The sequence below is a fragment of the Physeter macrocephalus genome, chromosome 14, assembly GCF_002837175.3.
Source record: "Physeter macrocephalus isolate SW-GA chromosome 14, ASM283717v5, whole genome shotgun sequence".
In the NCBI taxonomy this organism is placed as follows: Eukaryota; Metazoa; Chordata; class Mammalia; order Artiodactyla; family Physeteridae; genus Physeter; species Physeter macrocephalus.
In genome coordinates this window covers 48,439,244-48,464,898 of record NC_041227.1, presented here as the reverse complement: position 1 = coordinate 48,464,898, position 25,655 = coordinate 48,439,244, and the positions used below count along the sequence as shown (strand labels likewise).

General features: G+C 43.5%; 2 protein-coding genes across 12 annotated transcripts in view; one reads left to right on the top strand and one right to left on the bottom strand.

Moving 5' to 3' along the window:
* Positions 1-1,989, bottom strand: part of LOC102980873 (phospholipid-transporting ATPase ABCA3) — a 46,390-nt gene extending 44,401 nt beyond the window's left edge. For 9 of the 11 annotated variants that reach the window (XM_028499257.2, XM_028499261.2, XM_055090394.1 and 6 more), the window contains exon 1: positions 1,809-1,989. The gene's annotated coding sequence lies outside the window, so the exon portion shown is untranslated. Of the gene's footprint in view, positions 1-310; positions 465-588; positions 839-1,808 lie in introns of those variants that run through there. The other 2 variants (XM_028499258.2, XM_055090395.1) reach the window with 2 other exon arrangements.
* Positions 1,990-10,608: 8,619 nt separating this feature from the next.
* Positions 10,609-25,655, top strand: part of LOC102979541 (ATP-binding cassette sub-family A member 17-like) — a 78,464-nt gene continuing 63,417 nt past the window's right edge. Inside the window, 8 exon segments of the mRNA XM_024123536.1 lie at positions 10,609-10,619; positions 11,419-11,508; positions 11,812-11,869; positions 13,038-13,200; positions 14,660-14,919; positions 19,806-19,928; positions 20,864-20,975; positions 23,254-23,427. Coding sequence (XP_023979304.1) covers positions 10,609-10,619; positions 11,419-11,508; positions 11,812-11,869; positions 13,038-13,200; positions 14,660-14,919; positions 19,806-19,928; positions 20,864-20,975; positions 23,254-23,427 — 991 coding nt within the window.

Here is a 25,655-nt window from a genome sequence, read left to right as displayed (position 1 = left end):
TCTAACATGCAGTCAGGGTTGACACCTTCTGCTCTTGTCGAAAGCCATCCCTCCACCTTTGCATACTTGAGGCAGCTTTTCTGGATGTCTCATGTGGCACTTATTTCTTTCTGTCTTAGGTCAGTTACTTGTGAATAAATCATCTCTTTAGCTCCATCCTAAGGTCCCTGATCGTGCACAGAGCCTTGCCCATCATTCTCCCCAGAGTTCTAGAATGCTCCCCACCCCGCAATGGACTCAATAGCAGAGGAGTCTACTGCTGTTTCAGGAAGCAGGGCTGGAAAAGAAATTGTCAACTAGGGAGTCTCACCTGGGCCTTCCCAGTTAAGTCAAAACAGGTTCCCATGGACTGCCTGGCATATGTACTGTGGAAAGCTAGTAACTCAGAAAAAAAAAACAAACCAACAGCTTGAGCTCCCTCTCTTGTTCCAAAAGGCTGTTTCATCAGAATGATGATAGATCACCTTAGAGAAGGAAAGATGTCATCCTGTTTGTCAAATACAGTAAGCAAGTGTTCAATTAAAAAAAACCAAACAAACCTCTGAGAAGTTAAAAAGGTGGGGGGATTCCCATGGCATCCATTTTTACCTGTTTTCCCTTTCTTTTACTTTTCCAATGATGTTAACTTTCTAAAGGAAAACATCCTTAACCTTTTCACATTTACAAAAGGCAGCATCAAAATGTTCTGAATCAAATGATGTAGCTGCTCAGGAGAAAAGAGCTTAACTCTTCCACTTGCACCTTGCCTGGATTTCCACACTGCTACAGGGTCTCATCCACTTCTTCAGCAAGCGTTCCTTCAGTGCCTCTTATGTGCCAGGTGCTGGCTATGTGCTAGGAGTGCAAGCCCCATCAAGAGACAATCTGTGCCTTCAGGGAGCTCACAGATCAGGAGGCAAAGGGGCAAACAAACAGAAACAACCCTATCAGGTAACAGGCTTTAATTAGGCAACGTCCAAGGAAGTGAGGAGGGGCATTCATGCATGTGACAAATATGCACCAAGCATGTGTCCTACGCCCTCATTTAGGAGAGTGTCCCTGCCCTCATGAAGCTTATAGTCTAGTTCAGGAAGGAGCCAAAACCTATGTAAACATAAATTCATACCAAGTACAGACTGACCATGGGCACCAGGGCTGTTGCAGGCCCTTCTGCCTAGACCAGGAGGTCCCTTTCCTTCTGTCCCCCACACAACTCCCACAACTAACAGTGGACCACTGGACCCCCATTCTGAGGCTCATGAGAAGGCGGGTTTGGGAGCAGGGCGGACTCCGTTACGGGGACGCATTCCCACCTACACTGGGAATCTCTGCACCGAGAGATGAGCCAGCAGCATCCTTGGCAGGCCTGCCGCAGCTCCCCAGCCTGTGATGCTGCCTGGCTTTAGCAGGCAAGTGCTCAAACTGTCTGCCGGGTGAAGGCCAGCGGGTCTTAGCGTGGTAAATGCCTGTCCACCCTCCTCGGCTCGGCACAAAGGATTCCACAGCGATTATAGCTCCGGAAAGGTTACGTTTCTCCAAGGGGGCCGGCTTTGGGGAACTGCCTGAGGGGATGAGGACACGCCCAGAAGCTCGAGCCGAGGGGAAGCCTGAGTCAGGGCGGCCTTGCACTGCAGCGAGATGCACCTGCTGCGCCGCCGGAGGAGGCCGCGGGCAGGGCGGGGGCGGGGCAGGGCCGCGGGAGGGGCCGGGTGCCCGGCCGGGGAAGGCGGCAGCCCGCAGTGGGGAGGGGGCCCCGGGCGGGGAAGCGGCCCCCAAATCTGGAGCCTTGGGAGACAGCGCGCGCGAGCGGCGGGTTCTGGGGCACTCACCGACCCTTAGCACCCGGGCGGCGGCGGCCAGGGCGCTGCCCTCTCGCGGGGTCCCCTCCCTCGGCTCCCGGCTCTGCTCTGGCCTCGCGGCGGCGGCGACCGCTGCTGACAACTGCTAGGCCGCCACGGCGGGGAGGGGGCGCCTGAGACCCGCGACGGGCGGAGGACCCGGCCGCTCGGAGTCCTGCAGGGGGCGCCCCTGGGCCGGCTCGCGCATGCGCAGTGGGCCGCCCCCACGGGTGCCAGCCCCGCCCCGCCCCGCCCCTGATCGCACCTGCGTAGGGCTCAGCGCGCCCGCTGCAAGGCCAGCAGGCGGGGCGACACGCGGGAGTCTGGGCGAGGGCTGGATCCGGGAGGAGAATCGCGTGGTCCGCAGGGACTTACAGGCAGCTGAAGTAGTCTTCGCCCGAACCTCTGCCTTCCCTGGCCAGCCTCCATTTGCCTGCCCTCCAGTACTGTCTTTCGTTGGGCGCCGGACACCTTCTCACGGAGGGAGGGCGCTTTGCTGTCTCAGGCCTGGCACGGACGCTGCTGGGCGGAAGAGGCCCTGGGGGTGGACCTTCCTAGGAAATTTCTAGAAAACGACCGTGGGGTGGGCAGGATGGCCCAGCGTCCCTGAGTGTGGCCGCAGTCCCGGGGCGCAGTTCAGAGGAGCAGGGAGGCCTCGGGGTCACCTCAGGCAGGAGGGTCGAGAGTCAGGGTCAGGGTTACCTCAGGAGGGTCACGGGTTGGGTCGGGGTCCCCTGAAGCCGGGAGAGTTGTGAGGCTGGGTTGGGGGTCACCTTGGACGGGAGGGTCCCGAGGCCCGACAGGGATCACCGGGGGCAGAGGGTCTCGAGGCGGGGGCGGTGCGTGGCTGACAGTCCACGCGGGCTGGCCACTCGGCTCCCGACTGCCCAGGTCGTGAGCGCCGCCAGCGGCCCATCAATTCCGAGCATCCTCCTGCGGCCCAACGTGCACCTGCCGGCTAGCTGCCCAACTGCCCACTTCCTTCGGCCCAGCCAATGGCGGCTCCTGGTGGAGGTCACCAGGCCCAGGACGGCGCCTGCTGACCAGCCGGGCCCCGTCCCCGCTCCAAGCACGCCTCTGGAATGAGGGCAAGACTGACTGAATCGTAAAGTAATGACCCAATTCGGGAGGCAGACCTCTGCCCCCCAAGACTGTTTATGGATTAGTGATAAGAGCGTCTCAGTGTCCCATTTGTTTACTTAACATCTTTTATTATCTGAAGTAGTGTTATTTACTTGTTTGTTTACTTTTTTTCTGTCTCTCACCAGAAGATGGGCTCCATGAGTAAAGGGACTTTGTCTAGTTCATGGCTACATCCCAGGGTCCTAGCATGTCTGGCACAGAGGAGGCATTTGATAAATATTTGTTGAATGAAAGGGTCACAAAGACCTGGCTTCAAATCTTGACCCTATCCCCTAACTAGTACAGGCATGGCATTTAAACTTCCTGAACCTCAATTTCCTATCCCTGAAATTAAAATAATACCAAACTCAAAGGTAATTAGTATTTCAAAGTGAAATGAGAAAAAAACATAAGTGCTTATTGCAATGCCTGGCACATAAATGCCAAATAAATGGTAGTATAATGGGAATATAACTAGAGACTTATATAGTCTGGTCTCTGTAATGAGGATTCAGAAAAAAAAATTGAAGGCAATTACTGGATAGGTAGAAAAGTGGATTGTTAGTATGTGACAAACATCTTAAAAACCATCTCTCCCCTTTATTCCTCACAGACTGCACCCCTTCCCTCCCAACAAAAGTGTTGGGAAAAACTCTATGAACCTGGCTGACTGGTCCTTCTCTTCACCCTGCTTCTCTTCCTTAATCTTTTTAAATTTCAGGAACCCATCCTTCCCATTTCTAACTTACATTGGTTACACCTTGCAATTTTTTTCAAACCCCTTCTAAGCCTGATCCCAGGTTTGCATAACCAAATCCAGAAACAGAACTGTCTGACTCAGAATTTCCCTTATATGGAAGGTGAGGGTAGGGGCACTGGAAAAAGAATGACCATGCAGATCAAGACAGACATCTGGGGACTTCCCTGGTGGCACAATGGTTAAGAATCCGCCTGCCAATGCAGGGGACACGGGTTCAAGCCCTGGTCTGGGAAGATCCCACATGCTGCGGAGCAACTAAGGCTGTGCTCCACAACTACTGAGCCTGTGCTCTAGAGCCTGCGAAGCACAACTACTGAGCCCATGTGCCACAACTGTTGAAGCTTGAGCGCCTAGAGCCCATGCTCTGCAACAAGAGAAGCCACCACAATGAGAAGCCCACGCACCGTAACAAAGAGTAGGCCCCGCTCGCCGCAACTAGAAAAAGCCCGTGTGCAGCAATGAAGACCCAACACAGCCAAAAATAAATAAATATATTAAGAAAAAAAAGACAACTGCAAAGAGTTCTATATCTTTGTTCTTAATCATGTTAGAGTGCCTGCTATTGTAATTATTATCAATTATCATAATCATGAACTGGGAGGGTGTGAAGGTCACTGGCAAAGGCAGATTGTCACATGCAAAGATTGCAGGCTCTGGACTCCTGTTCAAAAACAACTGCCCACAGTGGGCTGGACTCTTTTGATGCTCTTCAACAATCACTGAAAAATCCACCAATGTTCTGCTCCAGGCCCACTACTGAAAAAAACAGAACAAACCTAGATGCTCCATCTAGTCTTCTACTTCCATTGGGAGGCCCACATAATGGTCATAATTTTGTTCAAAGTACACAGTAGAGATGAGACCAGAACCCAGCTGTTCAGGTTCCTGAGCTCTTTAATACTCCCTGGTACATGAATTACTCACATTCATATACCATGAATATATGCATAGAAATTACATGGTATACTTCTTGGGATTCACATGGTTCAGACATTTCTCAAGATTGATGGCAAATGTTAAAGTCAATGGTGTCACTCATAAACAAATGTTATGGCTTTACAAAAGGCAGTAAACCTAGTCATTATAAAAGTTGGCCGACATACATAATGATAAACCTATATATACTATATGCGTTTTTAAAATGAAACCAATATTTTAGCACCTATTTCTTTTGAGGGGCACAAATACTATCTATCTAGCTAGCTATATCTACATATGCTTATATATGTATTTTTTTTGGTAAGGTAGTTACTGGTATTCAATGCAGAATTTATTTTATTTATTTAATTTAATTAATTTATTTGGTTGTGCTGGGTCTTAGTTGGGGCAGGTGGCCTCCTTAGTTGCGGCATGCAAACTCTGAGTTGTTGCATGCATGTGGGATCTAGTTCCCCTACCAGGGATCAAACCCAGGCCGCCTGCATTGGGAGCACGGAGTCTTACCCACTGCACCACCAGGGAAGTCCCCAATGCAGAATTTTAGAATAGGGTTTTTCTAGTTGCTTCCATAGGACTATGTTATAATTGGGGGATGCCTTCTAGACTAAGGGCTGTACACATACTCCTTCATTCAGTGATTAAGAGGCATTATATTGTAGTGGTTAAAACTGGTTATGGACTCTGGCCACACAGCCTCAAATTGAATCCCAGATCTTAATGTCTTAACTTTTCTGTGCCTTGGTTTCCTTGTGTAAAATGGGGATTGTATAGTAGCCACTTCATAGGATAGCTGTGAGTATTTGATGTATCAAAACATATAAATCCATGGTATATTTCTCTATCTGTTTGTATCATCTTTAATTTCTTTCATCAGTGTCTTATAGTTTTCTGCATACAGGTCTTTTGTCTCCTTGGGTAGGTTTATTCCTAGGTATTTTATTCTTTTTGTGACAGTGGTAAGTGGGAGTGTTTCCTTAATTTCTCTTTCAGATTTTTCATCATTAGTGTATAGGAATGCAAGAGATGATTTGGATTCCTTTTATTTCTTTTTCTTCTCTGATTGCTGTGGCTAAAACTTCCAAAACTATGTTGAATAATAGTGGTGAGAGTGGGCAACCTTGTCTTGTTCCTGATCTTAGTGAAAATGGTTTCAGTTTTTCACCATTGAGAACGATGTTGGCTGTGGGTTTGTCATTTATGGCCTTTATTATGTTGAGGTAGGTTCCCTCTATGCCCGCTTTCTGGAGAGTTTTTTTTATCCTAAATGGGTGTTGAATTTTGGGTGTTGAGACTTCCTATTGTTCCATGTCCTAGCCAGCATTTGATATTGTCAGTATTTTGGATTTTGGCTATTCTAATAGGTGTGCAGTGGTATCTCATTGTTGTTTTAATTTGCAATTCACTATGATGAATGATGTTGAGCCTCTTTTCATGTACTTATTTGTCATTTCCTTAGTTCAGGTCTTTTGCTCACTAAATTTTTTTTCATTTTTTAAATCTGATTGTTCATTTTCTTACTGTTGAGTTATATGAGTTCTTTTTATATTTTGGATAACAATCCTTTATGACATATGTCTTTTGTTTTGTTTTGTTTTTTTTGTTTGTTTGTTTGTTTGTTTTTTTTGTGGTACGCGGACTTCTCACCGTTGTGGCCTCTCCCGTTGCGGAGCACAGGCTCCAGATGAACAGGCTCAGCGGCCATGGCTCACGGGCCCAGCCGCTCCGCGGCATGTGGGATCTTCCTGGACTGGGGCATGAACCCGTGTCCCCTGCATCGGCAGGCGGACTCTCAACCACTGCGCCACCAGGGAAGCCCCTGACATATGTCTTTTGTAAATGTTTTCTGCCAGTCTATGGCCTATAGCCTCTCATTTTCTTGGTCTATATAGTGTTTTGTGGTTTAGGAGAGAGTTTTTAATTTTCAAAGGTTTGCAGTGTTTTTTTTGTTTGTTTGTTTTTCCTGTGCTTAGTGCTTTTATTTTACTAATATTTACTTTCAGTGCATTTTGATCTAGGAATATGGTCAGCATTATTCAGCTTTTTAGAATCTGACATTTTCTTTATGGTTGACACAACTCTGTTTTCATGAATAGTCCATGGATGTGTATGAACTTTTCTGACCCACTTATAATGACCCCTTTTTCATATGGTGGACATTTTGACCCCAAGGCTGATTTGAATGCACACTTTAAGTCAGAATTACACCAGCAGTGATGAACTTTCATTTAGAAAGTATTTTCAACAAGAACTCCACTAAACTAATTTCAGTGAACCACATCAATATCTCAGTCCTTTTGGAGTCAGGGGTCAAGTCTTCTAGAAGTAGTAAACTGAGAACTTGAGAGACCTTATCTGTGGAAAGAGATAGAACTCCATGGCTGCCATCCAAACTCAGGTCCTGTGGTTGGACAGAGTATCTGGTTTTAGTTCCTAGCTTAAGGAGCCAACATAATGTAAATTGACTGGCAACTGACTGATATTTTACTGGAGTTTTATTTCTGGGGCATGGGGGAAATATTTAATAAGCAAAATTCTGTAATTGTTCAACCCCTAAGTTAGTCTCTAGGTGTTTCTCAAAATCACACCAGTAAGAAGTGGGCTACTAAGGTTCTGCAGCTGCTCAGAAGGGAAATTGCCTCCTATTCCCTACTTGTGAAAGGCCATGAAGGATGACAAATACAACCAGTTTTCCCTCTTTCAGTGTATGTTGGATGACTTGGGTGGTCATATTCTTATCTTTTAGCCCAAACTACCGTAGCCCAGGGAGTCACATGTAGACCAGGACCAGAGAAATGCTCATTGCCCAGACAGCCTAGCCTTGATCTTGGGTACAGAAACAGTACAAAACCTAGCAGATCTTCTTTTGAAGAGGGAGCAAGTGTGTTTTATGTTGCACATAGATGGTTTATTATATTAGGCTGAGAAGTTTGGAAATTTTGTATGTAGGAAGGATTTCTGTTTTCTGGAGAGCAAAGGAGGTATGCTTTGTGCACCCCCCCATTTCTGCTGGTAATAGAAACCTTCCTTGTGTGTGTGTATGTGTGTGGGGGGTAACTATTCCATATAGTTCAGGAGGTGCTGACCTCTTCTCCCCCATTTTCCATACCCTCCTTCCACTTGCCACTCTGCTGGGACCCAAGCTAATCCAATGAGAGTCCTCCTAGGAACTACCAGGAAGGAGACACTCTTCTCTCTGGGATTTTGATATAAGCCAAGAGCTCCTGGGGGACATCTCCTCCCCCCACCCCACCATGTATTTAGAGACTGCCTGACAAGAAGATACACAGAGGAAAGTAGAATGGAGAGAGAGAGAGACAAACTTTGATTACATTATTTGAATACTTGGATTCAGCTGTGTTCTGTAGTTTATTCCACTTTGGACTTCCAGTTATGTGAGTAATGAATCCTTTTGGTGGGGGCGGGTGCTTAAGCTAGGTTGAATTGGACTTCTGATACTTGTAACTGAAACAAGAAAAGAAGTGGATGGCATTGAGATATCTTCCAGAGACAGGATCATCAGGACTTACTGATGGATTTGATATGAGAGGTGAGGGAAAGAGATTAAGATTAAAACCTAAATTTTGGGCTTAAGCAACTGGTATAGACTTACCATTTACTGAGCTGGATAGTAGAAAAGGCAGAGAGAATAAAATCAAGAGTACCTTTGTGGACACTTCAAGTTTGAGATGCATTAAATTCAGTGCCCACTACAAGTACTTTCTTGTGAAAGCTGCCCCATTTCTGAGTTATTTGGAATCATTTGAGCACTGATTGCATTTCATCCTCAATTTTTTTCAAGGGTGTTTATGGGTCCATCGATGTTTGCGTGCTTGAAAATGTCTGCCTGTTAACTTAGCTGATTATAACATCTTAGAATTTTACTCTTTTGCCTCCATCCTCTGAGGATATTCCTGTACTGTCTGCTGACAGTCTCTGGGGAGAGGACTGAGAGAGGGTGGACTGATTTTCTCCCTTTTGGTCAGTGATTTGAGTTGGTATTTTGGGGGTTTTTTGGCCTGGATGCTTGTAGGAATCTTTCTTTATCCTTGAAGTTCAGTGATTCACCAGGATGGTCTCTATTTTTACAGTTCTATTTAGGTTTTTATTGGAACATGAGGATCTTTAAAACACTTTTTTTTTTTTTCTGATTTAGCTATTCCTTCATTTGACATGTTTTCTCCTAATACGCACGTATTTAAATATATATATATTTCTGTTCTAATTATGCCATTTGCTATTATGGATTGAATTGTATTCCCCTAAAATTCATATGTTGAAGCCCGAACTCCCAATGTGACTCATCTGGAGATAGAGTTTTTAGGTAATTGAGGTTAAATGAGGCCATAAGAGTAGGGCCCTAATCTGATAGGACTGGTCCTATAAGAAGAGGAAAAGAGGGATTCCCTGGTGGCGCAGTGGTTGAGAGTCCACCTGCCGATGCAGGGGACACGGGTTCGTGCCCTGGTCCGGGAGCGTCCAGAGCCTGTGCTCCACAACGGGAGGGGCCACAACAGTGAGAGGCCCGCGTACCGCAAAAAAAAAAAAAAAAAAAAAAAAAAGAAGAGGAAAAGAGAGGGAAGTCTCTCTCCATCATGGGAGGACATGGTGAGAAGGTGGCCATCTGTAAGCCAAGATGTAAGCTCTCTCTGGCACCTGACTATGTTGGCACCCTGATCTCAGTCTTCTAGGTCCCAGAACTGTAAGAAAATAAATTTCTGTTGTTTAAGCCATCGAGTCTATGGTATTTGTTATGGCAGCCCAAGAAGACCAACACACCATTGTCTATTTCAGGAATATTAATTATCTGCATTTTGCATATCTTTTAATCTTTTCTATCTATAATCTTGTCTCTATTTCTTTTGTCTCTATTCTTTTTCTCATATATTTTCTCACATTTATTATAAATAAGAAAATATATTTTCTCACATATATCTTGCAGATCCCAGATTTCTGCTAGTACATAGAGCTCTTCCTTTTTTTTAAAGATTGCACATTACTTCATTGTTTAGATAAATAATGGTTTTTATAACTAATCCCCTATTGATGAATACTGGGCTGTTTACAATTCTTTGCTGTTATGAACACTGCTGCAGTTAATAACCTTGTACATATGTCATTTCATACTTGTGCAAGTATGTCTGTAGAGTAGATTCCTAGAAGTGGGATTGGTGGGTCAAAGGGGTGGTAATATGTTCCTGTAGAAATTCTGAATAGTTGCTGTGTTGCTTATTTTAAGCCCATTTTTTCTTTTTCTATCTCAGTCATCTGTTTTCCCAAATATAGCATAAATGGACTTTTCTTAATCCCCTTCCTACTTATCTGGGACCTGTTTGAATCCTGTCCTCATAACTGCGCTTGAGGCTGATAATTCATCATAGTTTGTGTTTGGTTGTGATGTTGTGATCCTGCAGAAATGACTGAGGACTTTATTCTTTTTTTTTTTTTTTTTTTTTTTTTTTTTGCGGTACGCGGGCCTCTCAATGTTGTGGCTTCTCCCGTTGTGGGGCACGGGCTCCAGACGCGCAGGCTCAGCGGCCATGGCTCACGGGCCCAGCCGCTCCACGGCACGTGGGATCTTCCCGGACCGGGGCACGAACCCATGTACCCTGCATTGGCAGGCGGACTCTCAACCACTGCGCCACCAGGGAAGCCCCTCATTCAAAGTTTTACCATGTGCATGCCCTCTTTTAATTTTTTAATCTAGTTAATAAAAAATTCTCATTGGTATTTTCAGAGACATTTGAGAAAATATTGCCACTCCAAAATGAAACTGGACTCCTGTGAAAAGGAAACAATGAAACAGAAAGAGGACTTGGAAATTAAAAACGATTATCAAAATAACTGTCATGGAAGTAATAAAATGGACATGTTTGAGGTTCTATTGGTGATGGGGAAGATAAAGTCAAGGAAGCCTCTGAGAATGTAAAGCAAAGAGACAAAGAAATAGAAAGTATGAAAGATGGGTTAGACATGAAGGGCAGGTCTGGAAGTCCCACCTCATCTACTTGGATTTCTAGAAGGAAGAAAGGAGACAAATGAGGGGAGGAAAACAAAGTAATATAGAAAAGATTTCTGAACACCAGCATTTCCAGCTTGGACGAGTTCACTAGTTACAAGCAGAGGAACAAAAAAGAGCAAACTTGGGCATGTATTAGTGACATTTCTGAACCCAAAGATTAAGGAATAGAAGTCTCACTGGCTTCTGGTTACCTACAAGGAAATCACACATTACACTCAGCAACGCTGGATGCTAAACGGTGTGGTAACATCTTCAACATTCTGAGAAAGAATTATTTTCAAGGAGGATCCTGTATTAAATTGTCAGTCAGATGTGAGGGCAGTTGACTGTAGAAATTACTTCTCTCATCAGAGCAGCTATATTTCTTTATGATTTTATTTCCACTTTTGGTTGTTATAACCGTGAAGAGAAGGCTGCAATGGAGCAATAATTTCCTCATTAACATGGACAAGGATTGTGCTCTATGTACTGTAGCCCTAAGTGCGACCTAGCTAAGAAGAACTCGAATACAGAGCTTTCAGAATGCCACAGAGGCTGAGGCTGTTATCATTTGACTTTGTGTTCCCACTGCCTAGCACAGCCCCGGGCATCTTACACAAGATGTGCCCATTTGTTTGCAGAATGAAGGACTGAGTGAATGACGGTTTCCACCCGTCAGTTGAGAAGCTGGCAAGACCATATCTCCTTCGGTAGAAAGAGGATAGTTGGGCAGCATTTGCCTTCCCACCAGCCACTCACTAACTGGATTTTTCTCTCTGTAGTTCTAGGCTATATCCTTCAGTACCTTCATTTGAAAATTACATAATTCAGGATCCCAAAGCTTTCTACATATTGACTGGAATTGGTTTTTTGTTTTTTTGTTTTTTTTTTAATTATTTATTTATTTATTTATTTTTGGCTGTGTTGGGTCTTCATTTCTGTGCGAGGGCTTTCTCCAGTTGCAGCAAGTGGGGCCACTCTTCATCGCGGTGCGCGGGCCTCTCACTATCATGGCCTCTCTTGTTGCGGAGTACAGGCTCCAGACGCGCAGGCTCAGCAGTTGTGGCTCATGGGCCCAGTTGCTCCGCGGCATGTGGGATCTTCCCAGACCAGGGCTTGAACCCGTGTCCCCTGCATCGGCAGGCAGACTCTCAACCACTGTGCCACCAGGGAAGCCCTGGAATTGGTTTCGATCATGGCTTCAATGACAGCAAGGAGCCCTTGCCACTTGAGGTAAGAGCATCTTTTCCATCACAATCTTATTGTGCTACCCAGCCTTGAGCATGAGTTCAATAAGAAGTCTTGTTACCTGAGCTGCCTCTAGTCAGCTTTGTCAGCTGGTGGCAATCTTATTTCCAGAGGAGGTAAGAGAATACTCCTGATTTTATATCTTATATCCTGGACTTTGAGATCCCTTCCAGTTTTCAGATTCTTTAAAAGAGAAGACTTTTTTGGAGTAAGCCTCTGTCCCAAGGGTACAGGACGGCATATTTTCAGCTGCTGGATTACAGAAGCGAGCCCCAATGCCAGACTCCATAGACTGGAGTCCCAGCTCTGCAGCGTCCTACTGTGTAACCTTGGGACAGTCACTAACATTTCTAGGCCTCAGTTTCCTTATCAGTGTAATGAGATTAATAAGAGTTCCTAACTCATAGAACCATTGTGAGGATTAAATGAATTTATGCCTATAAAGTGCTTAGAACACAGCCTGGAGCAGAGGCATTTTCCAGAAGGAATAGTTATTGTCATTATTACTAATCCCATGGACTTCAGCTATGGTAGATATGTTTGTTTAAGGAAAAGGCTGTGTTTTAAATATCAGAATACTTGTTTTCTGCTTTAGGATGGGAAAATCACTAATGTAGAGCTTTTGTGTTGTGCTGTACAGTCTATCTAATGATCAGTTGTTAGAACTGTCATGAGATGTTGGCAGGTGGAGACAAGGCATTTTTCGAACACTTACTAATGCCAGGCCCATCGCAGGGACCATCTCACTTGATCCCACAGCACCTCTGAGGTAGGTTCTGTTAACATCATTCCCATTTTACTGATGAGGAAACCAAGGCAAGAAGATTAAGTAATTTGCCCAGAGTGCCATGGCTATTCATTAGGAGATTGGGGTTTGGATCCAGGTGGTCTGGCTCCAGAGCCTGCACTCAGAACCGTTCTGCAGCACTCCTTTCCGGATGGGGGCTCAGTAGCCCCTTGTCTGTTTCTTAAGATGGTCACAGCAGAATGCAGAGAAGACCACAACTACAGTGTGCTCCGCAGAGAGACATCTACCACTGTGGGTGCCTTTCCTCCCATCGCAGCTGACGTCAGGCACACCCTTGCTCTGTCCTGTTCCTTTTCTGAGTTTCACAATCTCATGACCGAATTTGTTTCCCCTTATTCTTCATAGGTTGAGTATTACTTGTGCTTCAGTTGTTTTCAGAGGAATTATTTATTCTTGAGGCTAATACTCCATGAAGATGACTTTCAAGGCTGGAGCACATCCTATCTTTATCCTCCTAATCTAAGCCAAGAATCCCGGGACTATGGACTTTCTGATGGGAGATCCCCTGGTGAGGAAGCCTCTGTGTGTTATCATGAGCACAGCCTGCTTTTGTCCCATATTTATGATGCTATTTGTGTTGTTTTTGCTCTCTGAACACTTGCTAAACTAACATTTCAGAAGAGGTTGAAGGAGTTACATTTAGAAATGTGGCATTCTGTAAAACGCTTACATCCTAGAGTAAGTTAGTCCAGCAGTTATGCATTTGATTGTTTTGTGCTGATACTGAATTGTTCGAGAGAAGAATGGAATTTTACAGGAACGAGTACCTTCTTTATGTTTCTGTATGTGTTAACTTTTCTGCTTATAAAAATGTGTACCTGCCGTTAACTCTCTGCAGACTATGGGAGAACAGTGGGGCAACGTGGAGATCTGCTCATCCTCTCTCCTCCACAATAAGCATCGTATTCCTGACTGGAGGCCCACGAAGTGATCCTCTCTTGGACTCATGCCCTCCACTTCACTGTCGAGTTTTGGTCTCCCTCTTTGTGAGGGGTTTAGGGTGACCATCCTCTAGGGAACTAACTGCTCTTAGAAAATTAAGTTGACAGTCTGCACCACCTTGTAGAGTGACCACACAATTGACCTGAAGCCTTGGGCTTGCAAGCCCCCCAAGTGGGAATCCAAGTCCCAGGGTTTATAGTTTCATGTGATTCTAGAAAAGATGTGTGCAGTTCTGCAGTCAAGAATATGTAATATTTCCCAGAACTTTATCATCAAATTTGTTCCTGCCTTTTTCATCCTGACAGATCTGGAGGCCTGCCTAGGTCTAGGCCAACAGAAGACCTTAGTCCCCTCTACTCCAGTGCTGGCATACCCCACCCTTGCTCTGCTGGTTTGGAGGCCTGGTGACCCTTGCTTGGAAGTGGGGCCATTATTTCTTAGAAGACTCCAAAACCAGGGCTCTTTGCCTTTCAATCTATTGTTCCCCAAAGCTGACCTTAGCACACCAGCTGTGCTGTATTGAAACAAGGGTTACTTATGGTAAAGACTGTTTTTGAGGCTTGGCAGCAAAATTCAGTGACCATAACCCTTGGACTACAGCAGTGACAACTCAGAGACAGGTCACAGCAGTTGAGGGGGGCTGTGTCTTCCAAGTGCTTTGGATTTAACTACTCCTATGTGCTGGATGAGCAAAACTGCAGAATGGGCACCCTTTCCCTGAAGCCTGAGTACTTATGGGAGAAGATGCAGCCCCAACTGGAAGATTGTAATATTGGGTATCCCTTATTTTGTCTGCCCAGAACTACTTTACCCCATTTTCTGATAAAAGACACTGTCCCTCAGCCACAGGGGTCCCATTGTGACTTTCTGCTCTTTCTTCCATATTGTAGCATCTTGGCTATAGGAATGCCTTTTCTATTCCTGTCTGTGTGTGAATGGCTAGCCATGACCCATCTGAATTATCTGTTGTTTTTCATCTTCATTCTTAATCTCTTATACTTGATATCCACTGCTTTCTCCTGTAGGATACAACAAAGAAGGCTTCCTGGCCATACAGCATGCAATAGATAAAGCCATCATGTGGCACCATGCTCCCAATGAGACGACCAAGTTGTTTGAGAGTCTCAGTGTGCTTCTGAAGAGATTCCCACATGGAGCCTATGTCCAGCACAGTTTCTTCCTGCTCCTTCAGAATGAGTTCCCTCTTTTCCTCATGCTCAGCTTCATCTGCATTGAGCTCACCACCATCAATTCCATTGCACTGGAGAAAGAGAGAAAACTGAAGGTAACTCCATCACATCAGATGTGTGCCTCTCCCTGGACAGGAATGTATGTGAGCTGCTAATAAAAATGGCCAGAGTAGGAGGGAGGCCAAGGCAGGTAAGAGGTTGCTTTAGGTATCAGAGAAAACTCCAAGCAACTTGGAAGTTCTTTCATCATTTTAGCCGGCTTGCAACTTAATTCATGTTATTATATGAATTCTTACTTTTAGACTGGGAGCGTCCAGCCTAGTGGTTACTGATTTGCTAACATGCAGCCTCGCACATGATAGGTGTTCAGAAAATGTTTGTGGAATGACTAACTGATAAATGAGGGAAATAATCATCCAAAATTAACTCGGTCTCATTTTGCTGCAATGTAGATGGGAAGCGTTCTGTAGAAGATACAACTTAAGACAAGGTTGATCTTTCTGCACTCCTCTGTTGCTTACTTAATCTCTCCTGTTACTTCTCTCCTCACTTTTTGCTCTTTAAAAAAATCTTCTCTTCTCACTCTTTAGTTTTCTTCTCTTTTTGTTGATTCTTATGTATTAAAATAGCCTGCCAGTGACTCCCTGAGCTATGCTTGGCCTCACCAATAGTGTTTGGTTTGCTCTGTCTTCTTGCATATTCAGGCATAAGGAGCAGTCTCATCCTGCTGCCTTGTTAGGCTGAGTCTGATAGGGTGGAAAGGCAGGGAACCTGCTTTGCGCTGTGATGGGTGATGGTGGGGCAGTGGCCTACCTGGCAGGCCTCTCCACTTGGCTCTGCACTGACTAAAAAACCCCAGGGAAACTAGAAGCTTCTGGTGTGTTGTTGGAAACCCCTTTTAGTTCCTGGATGGGAGAGAGAGTTCCTTTTTCCTGTTTGTTAAACTGTTTCAGCAACAAACTGGTGGAGGGAAGGGGTGGACATCAAATGTTTACACTTAATGCCATTGAATTGGTTGTGTGTTTCCTATTTCACACTTGAGTCTACTCTTTAGACAAGAGTAGGTTAAAGAACACTTTTGAAAAACTTAAAAGTAACCACCAATAGTATTTAAAAGTAGGACATATAATTCTTAAAACTCTGGAGAAAATAAAAGGAAAGAAAATATAGTCCATATACCAAAAGACAGAAAACAAAGGAAATCACCAAAAAAAGCCTACAGAATAGAAAGTATAATATTAAATAAGGTAGCAGAAGACCAAATATGGCATTTATAAAATAATAGTCAATGGGATCAGCTTTCCTTTTAAAAGAAAAAAAAATTAGAATAGCTCAAGAAACAAAATCCAACTAACACAAAATGGCATAAAACATGTTGTTTGTTGATTTAATAGTATGTACTTGTATGTGGTGCTTGCCTTGTGCTGGGCAGCAATGTAGGACCATTCATTCCTTTCACCCTCCTACCTTTTATTTGGCCCTCCAGATGCACTCTTCACTTTTCTCCACTTTGTTCTCTGTCCATAAGGCTGAGCCGCCCATGTTCCAAAACATGGTCCCATGGGGAGGGAGCCCGAAGAACCTCAGAAGAAGGAAGTAGGGGGCTGAGGTCAGGGTGTGTCCTGTCCCCCAATCCCAGTTCTCTCCCCACAGGTAGTTTTGGGCTCGGTTTGTCCGTTAGCTGAAGGTCACTGTCTTCTCAAGGTATCTTGCTCCACAAGACTCTCTCCTCTCCTGGGGTCTGGTAACCTCTCTTACTTCTCACCCCTTTGGGCCCAAAGGTGATAATAGCTCTGTTGGCTGCTGGCCCTAGGTTTCTGCACCGTCCTAGTGTTTCCTATCACTGTGTAAGCATTTGTAATTAGGCCTCTTATAAACAAACCCTCCTCAAATTATTCTTATTTGAGTATAACATTTGTTTCTTTTAGGGACCCTGACTGATACACAATTCTATGAGATAACTACTATTATTATTCTATTTAGTAGAGGAGGTACCCTGAGGCACACAGAGATTAATAATTGCAAGATAACTTTATACAGGACAGTACAACTAGCAATAAAAAACAATTTTCGTTCTCAGGTAAATAATATCTCTCCTTAAGCAAAGTAAAACAGATTTCCAATAATTAAGCTTTTGCCTTTCCAAGTGGGATCTTAGATAACATATGCCAGAGAGGAATATGCTCTATTTTGGCTGGGTGAATTGTCTGAAAAGGACGTCCACTGGGGGGTTCTAGAAAAGCCCTTAGCCTTGGAGGCTGATAGGATCATGAGTTAGCTCCTCCTTTCTGTTCACATTGTAACTGAGACTCAGCCCAAACCTTTCAACTGTTCCTTGGTAAGGAACCAGGAGCAGGTAAGTTATAGTCCAGGAGGAGTCATGAATATGAGATCTGTTCCATGAGGGAGGATGCCCTGACAGAATTTGTCCCTGGTACCAAGGTGGGCGAATGGGAGAGGGGGGCAACAAGTGTCACTTTCCACTTTGAACACAGAATACAACCAGTGTTCTGAGAGCTAGGCCCTTTTCAGATCTAGTTTTGATATGGTCTGACTATGTAAATAGGTTGAGGAGGATTAAAATGAATTGTCTTTAATTTAGAAATCTCCTGCACAAGCCCTCGCACCCCGGCATAAGCTCTTTGCTCTAGTTGAATAGATCCCTTTTCTATCCCTTAAGTAGGTGCTAGCTATTCCTCCTGCAGGTGGGCCTCTCTGTTTGGAATGCCCTCTACTTCAAAATTCATACTATAGTTCATGTCCTTCAGGAAGCCTTTCTAAATTTCATCAAATTTTCATCCCATCTTCCCACAGCATGTTGTTTCCACTTCTATTATAGTATAGATGGAGCTTTCTAAACTCATCTCCATGTAATCCGTTCCCAAATTAACTGACACTCCATCACTTCTGAAAAGCTTTTTGCTTGGAGCTCCCAGCACACTGCAGCTGGTGAGCTTCTCTCTACTACACATAGGCTTATGGCCTCTCACCTGCTGAGTTGTGTGTTTATCAAGGTTTGTTCCTAAATCTCTTCATACCTGTACATGTTCTAATAATTTGTGCCTTAATAAAATTTTATATAAATGGATGAAAGGGACTGGAGTTGCCTTTGAAAGTTTATTTGAATGTTTTGGAAAGATTCAGTAAGGTAGCTCTCTAAAAACATGTTAGTAGAGAGTTCCCTGGCAGTCCAGAGGTTAGGACTCAGTGCTTTCATTGCCAAGGGCCCGGGTTCAATCCCTGGTTGGGTAACTAAGATCCTGCCAGCTGCGCAGTGCGGCTGGGACATGGCGGGTGGGGTGGGGGGACCGGGGGGAGCACGTTAGTAAATTTCACGTGGGTGAAACTGCTGTAAAATTTGGGCGAAAAATTGTAAAAGCCTGGGAAGAGTCTGTACTAGGTTACTTTACACCTGTATTTTGCATTCTCAGTGCACTTTGAAGACTGATCCTGGAGTAAGCTTTATGTGGACATTACACTAGTGCTCCAATGAGCACGCCCATGCTTCAAAAGAAGAGTTCATGTTCTGACATAGCAATAGTAGCACACATTACACATTTATGTGCTTTAATTGAAGATGAAATTTTTTTTTTTTTTTTTTTTTTTTTTTGCGGTATGCAGGCCTCTCACTGTTGTGGCCTCTCCCGTTGCGGAGCACAGGCTCCGGACACGCAGGCTCAGCGGCCATGGCTCACGGGCCCAGCGGCTCCACGGCATGTGGGATCTTCCCGGACCGGGGCATGAACCCGTATCCCCTGCATCGGCAGGCGGACTCTCAACCACTGCGCCACCAGGGAAGCCCAAAGATGAAATTTTAAATCATGTGTATGTCACTTTTGTGATTCCCTGATAACCAACTTGTTTTTGATTCATTGACCTACTACCACAACCAATCTTAAAAGATAAAAACTCTACTTCTGTACTTAGGGTGTGGAGTATACAGGGTTATTATCATATATGTAACTCCAGTACTAGATTGTGAACTTTTGGACGGCAGTCGCTCTGCCCGTTGTATGTTTTCTGCATGGTACACAGCATAGAGCTTTGCGTTTATTCACTTATCAAACATTTATTAACTTGTATTTACCAAACATGTGCATGTGAGTTACAGACATAAATGACACAGTTCTTTCCCTCAGGCGATTCATGTTACAAAAGAATCCCAAGTGCTGGGGCTTCCCTGGTGGCGCAGTGGTTGAGAGCCTGCCTGCCGATGCAGGGGACACGGGTTTGTGCCCCGGTCTGGGAAGATCCCACATGCCGCGGAGCAGCTAGGCCCATGAGCCATGGCCGCTGAGCCTGTGCGTCCGGAGCCTGTGCTCTGCAACGGGAGAGGCCTCAACAGTGAGAGGCCTGCGTACCGCAAAAAAAAAAAAAAGAATCCCAATTGCTAAGGTAATGGAATGTATAGATGTGATGGCTGTGTGGAGGATGGGCAAAGCTGACCAGAGAAGGCTTCACAGAGCAGGTAACTCTTGAACCAGGTTTTGAAAATCAAGTAAGATTTCACTACATAAAGAGAGAATGAGAGAAAAAAGAGAACAACATGTGTGAGAGGCAAAAAACAAAAACACAAACAAACAAAAAAGGCATAGAAGTCACGGTGTGTTCAGTGAATTGCAGGAAGTTTTTTGTTAACAGAGCACAGTATGCCAAGGAGTTTAGATTCTATCCCCAGAGCCATAGGAGCCATTTACTAATAGTCAGTGTTCAATAAATGAGTGAACTAGCAGTATACTTACCATTGCAAAAGAAGAATAATTTTAACACAAGGCCTACTACTAGATAAACTCCACTTTCTGGTTTGTAGTTCTCTTTCCAACTCATTCAGTCTTCATCACCTCCATGATCCACCTCTTCCCAGGACACACATATGACCCTTCATCCCAGACTGCTCAGGTTTCAGTAATAAACAGCTAAACCAGACCAGTTGAAACTGAGCATTAGACTCTGTAACATCTGGTTCTTTTGCTTTTTCTAGGAGTTTATGTGTATGATGGGGCTGCACAACTGGCAACACTGGGTTGCTTGGTTCACCATGTTCTCCATTTCTGCCTTCATTGTTGTTTCTTTCATGACCATTCTCTTCTGCACAAAGATACACATCTCTTGTCTTTCAGGATGTGCTAAGCCGTGAAGATATGGGGAAAAAATTTGGTGTGGTATGGGGGGTGGTGCTGAGATTCAATAGATGATGAAAACACAGTTATTGATGAACATTTTTAAAACCTCAGGTTGATATGTGGTGGTATTTGCTAAAACTTTGGCATATGAAGCATTGAAACTTTATAATCTGGGAGAGCTTTGCCCTCCCTTCAGTTCACTGGTCTTCAAGTAGTGGACATAGGTGTGTTTACTCTATTAGGAAAGTGGAATTCCAAAAGATGTCTTTTATAAACTTTAAAACATTGCAAATTTTGTGCTCCATAAGTAATTGAAAATAGCTATTGTAAAAGATAAGAACATTCATTTATGCCCATGGTATCTTGTTAATTTTTCCTTTTATGCTGTCAGTGGAATTTAGTGTTCCAATTCTCTAACTTGTGTTTAATAACTAAACTATAATATATGGATATATGAAAATTTATCTTCTAAATCACCAAAATTGGGGCACTTTGTTCAAAGGAAGGCAAGAGAACCCAGACTATATAGCAAAATATATAAAACAAAGAAAACAGCCAGAAAGCAATAACAAGAGGAGATGTAAGATATCAAAAGGAATATTAAAATTATTTGTAATAGTGATAATGATAAATAGGATAAACTCTCTTGTTAAAGCAAAAAGAACATTCACATTGGGCCAAAAATTGATATCAAACTTATGCTTTCCTTAAAAGAGATACATGCGTAGAGTGTAATTTGTAAGTGGAAATGGAAGCTGGATCAAAGGTCTGCCTTAAAAAAATATATATATTGTTTTGCTTAAGATAATCTTGGTTTTTAAAAAAATTTATGCAGTGTTTTAAGGATCCTTTATGCCTTCTCTTCGTTCTTTTCATGTAAAAATTACGTACATCTGTGATTGTTTTGTAGGTAAACGATGTAGCAGTGTTCAAAAACAGTGACCCTAGTTTGATATTTGTGTTTCTAATGTATTTTGCAATTGCCACAATTTTCTTTGCATTCATGATCAGCACATTCTTCCAAAAAGGTGAGTCCTGATACAATTTTCTGTCAGGGAGTGTGTTTATGACTTCTTTTCTTGGTAGCATTGCTGTTCCCATTACCTATGGCATTAATTATTATTCCTTCAGAGTCAAGTTTTCACTTTTTAAAAAAATTAATTTATTTTATTTTATTTGTTTTATTTTTGGCTGCATTGGGTCTTCGTTGCTGCGCGTGGGCTTTTCTCTGGTTGTGGTGAGCGGGGGCTACTCTTCGTTGTGATGTGCAGGCTTCTCATTGAGATGGCTTCTCTTGTTGCAGAGCATGGGCTCTAGGTGTGCGGGCTTCAGTAGTTGTGGCACATGCGCTCAGTAGTTGTGGCTCACAGGCTCTAGAGCACAGACTCAGTAGTTGTGGCGCACGGGCTTAGCGGCTCCGCGGCATGTGGGATCCTCCCAGACCAGGTCTCGAACCCGTGTCCCCTGAATTGGCAGGCAGATTCTTAACCACTGTACCACCAGGGAAGTCCCTGATCAATTGATTTTTGACAAAGGGGCCAAGACAATTCAACAGACAAGGAAGAGTCTTTTAAACAAATGGTGCTGAAACAACTAGATATCCACATATAAAAGAATGAAGTTGGATCTCTACATAATATCATACACAAAAATTAACTCAACGTGGTTTATAAACCTAAATGTAAGAACTAGCTAATACTCTACAACTCTTAAAATAAAATACAGAAGTAAATCTTCATGATCTTGGGTTAGACAGTGATTTCTTAGATATGACGTCAGAAGCCCAAGTGATAAAAGAGAAGACTAGTAAGTTGGACTTCATCAGCATTAAAAACTTTTATGCTTCAAAGGATACAGTCAAGAAAGTGAAAAGACAACCTACAGGCTGGGAGAAAACATCTGCAAGTAAACTATTTCATAAGAGACTTGTATCCAGAATAACTAAAAGAAAACTTACTCAAAAATAAAAACACAGATATTCATAACTCATTCTATAGGCAGCATTACCTTGATACCAAAGCCAGAAAACACATCACAATAAAACTACAGGGGCGGACTTCCCCTGTAGTAGGATTGCCCCCACTGTGGCATTGCCACAGTGCCAGGCAATGCTCCGTAGATGCTATATAATCTACCTCTCATCTTTGAAGAAGATGGTTTTTATTGTAGGCGATGTTATTAATGCAGTATTAGAGGAAGTTTTAGGCAATTAAATGTTTGTGCTTTTTTGTAAGGATTGATTAATTTTTTTTTTTTTTTTTGTGGTATGCGGGCCTCTCACTGTTGCGGCCTCTCCCGTTGCGGAGCACAGGCTCCGGACGCGCAGGCTCATTGGCCATGGCTCACGGGCCCAGCCGCTCCGCGGCACGTGGGATCCTCCCAGACCGGGGCGCGAACCCGGTTCCCCTGCATCGGCAGGCGGACGCGCAACCACTGCGCCACCAGGGAAGCCCCTGATTAATTTTTTAAGTGCAACAAATCCTCTTAGTCTTTTGATAGTGAAAGTGCAAGTATAAAAGGTTTCTATCAAAATTTCTTAAAAGACTGCTTCCCTTCTGAAATGCTGAGACAAATGCAGAGATGCTTTCCTTACCATGGCAGGGAAAAGAGACTTGCATTATACCCTTTGTGCATTATTTTTTTATTTTTAAAAAATTTTATTTTATTGAAGTATAGTTGATTTACAATGTTGTATTAATTTCTGCTGTACAGCAAAGTGATTCAGTTATACGTATATATACATTCTTTTTCTTTTTTTAATATTTTCATTTTATTGGAGTATAGTTGATTTACAACGTTGTGTTAGTTTCAGGTGTACAACAAAGTGATTCAGTTATACATATACATATATTCATTCTCTTTTAGGTAGTTTTCTCGTATAGGTTCTTTGTGCATTTTTTAAAAAATAAATTTATTTATTTATTTATTTTTGGCTGTGTTGAGTCTTTGTTGACACATGCAGGCTTTCTCTAGTTGCGGCGAGCGGGGGCTACTCTTCGTTGTGGTGTGTGGGCTTCTCATTGCGGTGGCTTCTCTTGTTGCGGAGCACGGGCTCTAGGCGTGCGGGCTTCAGTAGTTGTGGCACGTGGGCTCAGGTGTTGTGGCTCACGGGCTCTAGAGCACAGGCTCAGTAGTTGTGGCGCACAGTCTTAGTTGCTCTGCGGCATGTGGGATCCTCCCAAACCAGGGCTTGAACCCGTGTCCCCTGCATTGGCAGGTGGACTCTTAACCACTGCGCCACCAGGCAAGTCCCTCTTTGTGCATTATTGATGAAACTCTTTTCATTTCTTCCCTCTGAATTTGCAGCTCATGTTGCAACTGCCTCCAGAGGCATCATCTTCTTCTTCACCTACCTCCCATACCTGTACCTCGCTTTCAGCTACAACCAAAGGAGTCACTTCCAAAAGATTGCATTTTGTCTCCTCTCCAATGTTGCCATGGCACTGGGAGTCCGATTAATCTCCACATATGAGACAAAAGGTGAGCCTTACCTTTCTCAAGGTAAACTGCCTTGATGTTTTGCCATTTGCTGACAGGCAGAGTTGACCTTCATTTCCAAATAAACATAACTGGCTAATTTTATTCAGTGTTCAGAGCATTTACAGTATACTTATATCTATGGTAGGTACTGTAAGGAACACTTAAGAAATGTAGAATGAAGTTTACACCATGCAGCTTACAATGTAGTTTGGGAGAAAAACTAAAGCATGTAAATGATTTAGGGAATTATACACCTATATAGTTGTATAGATCTAAAATACATAGATTTATGATTAGAAGTTCAAATAACACTTTAGAACTTTACAGATAATGTAGTGATATTACAGATACCATATTTTTTTCTCATAGCCTTCAGAGTTAGTCTTCTTTCACAAGTTGGTCTAGGGGACCTTCCATCAGAGATGTTACAACTTCCACACTTTGGGGTTGAAAGTACAATGTCAAGTTTTCATTTGTCTCATGCTTCTGGAGTTTGAAGAATTCCCCACAACATCTATAGTCATTGCAGAAGATTGCAGCCAACATGTCAGTCAAAATGTAGGACCCTGGGACTTCTGTGGTGGCACAGTGGTTAAGAATCCACTGCCAAGGCAGGGGACACAGGTTCGAGCCCTGGTCTGAGAAGATCCCACATGCCACGGAGCAACTAAGCCCCTGCGCCACAACTACTGAGCCTGCGCTCTAGAGCCCGCGAGCCACAACTACTGAGCCCACATAACACAACTACTGAAGCCCACGTGCCTAGAGCCCGTGCTCTACGAGAAGAGAAGCCACTGAATGAGAAGCCCGCACACTGCAACGAAGAGTAGCCCCTGCTCGAAACTCTGCAAGCCAGAAGGGAGTGGCAGGACATATTTAAAGTGATGAAGGAGAAAAACCTACAACCAAGATTACTCTACCCAGCAAGGATCTCATTCAGATTTGATGGAGAAATTAAAACCTTTACAGACAAGCAAAAGCTGAGAGAGTTCAGCACCACCAAACCAGCTTTACAACAAATGCTAAAGGAACTTCTCTAGGCAAGAAACACAAGAGAAGGAAAAGACCTACAAGAACAACCCGAAACAATTCAGTAAATGGTAATAGAACCATACATATCGATAATTACCTTAAATGTAAATGGATTAAATGCTCCCACCAAAAGACACAGACTGGCTGAATGGAAACAAAAACAAGACCCATATATATGCTGTCTACAAGAGACCCACTTCAGACCTAGGGACACATACAGACTGAAAGTGAGGGGATGGAAAAAGATATTCCATGCAAATGGAAATCAGAAGAAAGCTGGAGTAGCAATTCTCATATCAGACAAAATAGACTTTAAAGTAAAAACTATAACAAGAGACAAAGAAGGACACTATATAATGATCAAGGGATCGATCCGAAGTGATCACTGAAGAAATCAAAGAGGAAATCAAAAATACTTAGAAACAAATGACAGTGGAGACACGATGACACAAAACCTATGGGATGCAGCGAAAGCAGTTCTAAGAGAGAAGTTTATAGCAATACAATCCTACCTTAAGAAACAGGAAACATCTCGAATAAACAGCCTAACTTTGCACCTAAAGCAATTAGAGAAAGAAGAGCAAAAAACCCCATTACTACAAGCAGCTGTATGCCAATAAAATGGACATCCTGGCAGAAATGGACAAATTCTTAGAAATGCACAAGCTGCCGAGACTGAACCAGGAAGAAATAGAAAATATGAACAGACCAATCACAAGCACTGAAATTGAAACTGTGATTAAAAATCTTCCAACAAACAAAAGCCCAGGACCAGATGGCTTCACAGGCGAATTCTATCAAACATTTAGAGAAGAGCTAACACCTATCCTTCTCAAACTCTTCCAAAAGATAGCAGAGGTAGGAACACTCCCAAACTCATTCTATGAGGCCACCATCACCCTGATACCAAAACCAGACAAAGACGTCACAAAGAAAGAAAACTACAGGCCAATATCACTGATGAACATAGATGCAAAAATCCTCAACAAAATACTAGCAAACAGAATCCAACAGAACATTAAAAGGATCATACACCATAATCAAGTGGGGTTTATTCCAGGAATGCAAGGATTCTTCAATATATGCAAATCAATCAACATGATACACCGTATCAACAAACTGAAGGGAAAAAACCATATGATCATCTCAATAGATACAGAGAAAGCTTTTGACAAAATTCAACACCAATTTATGAT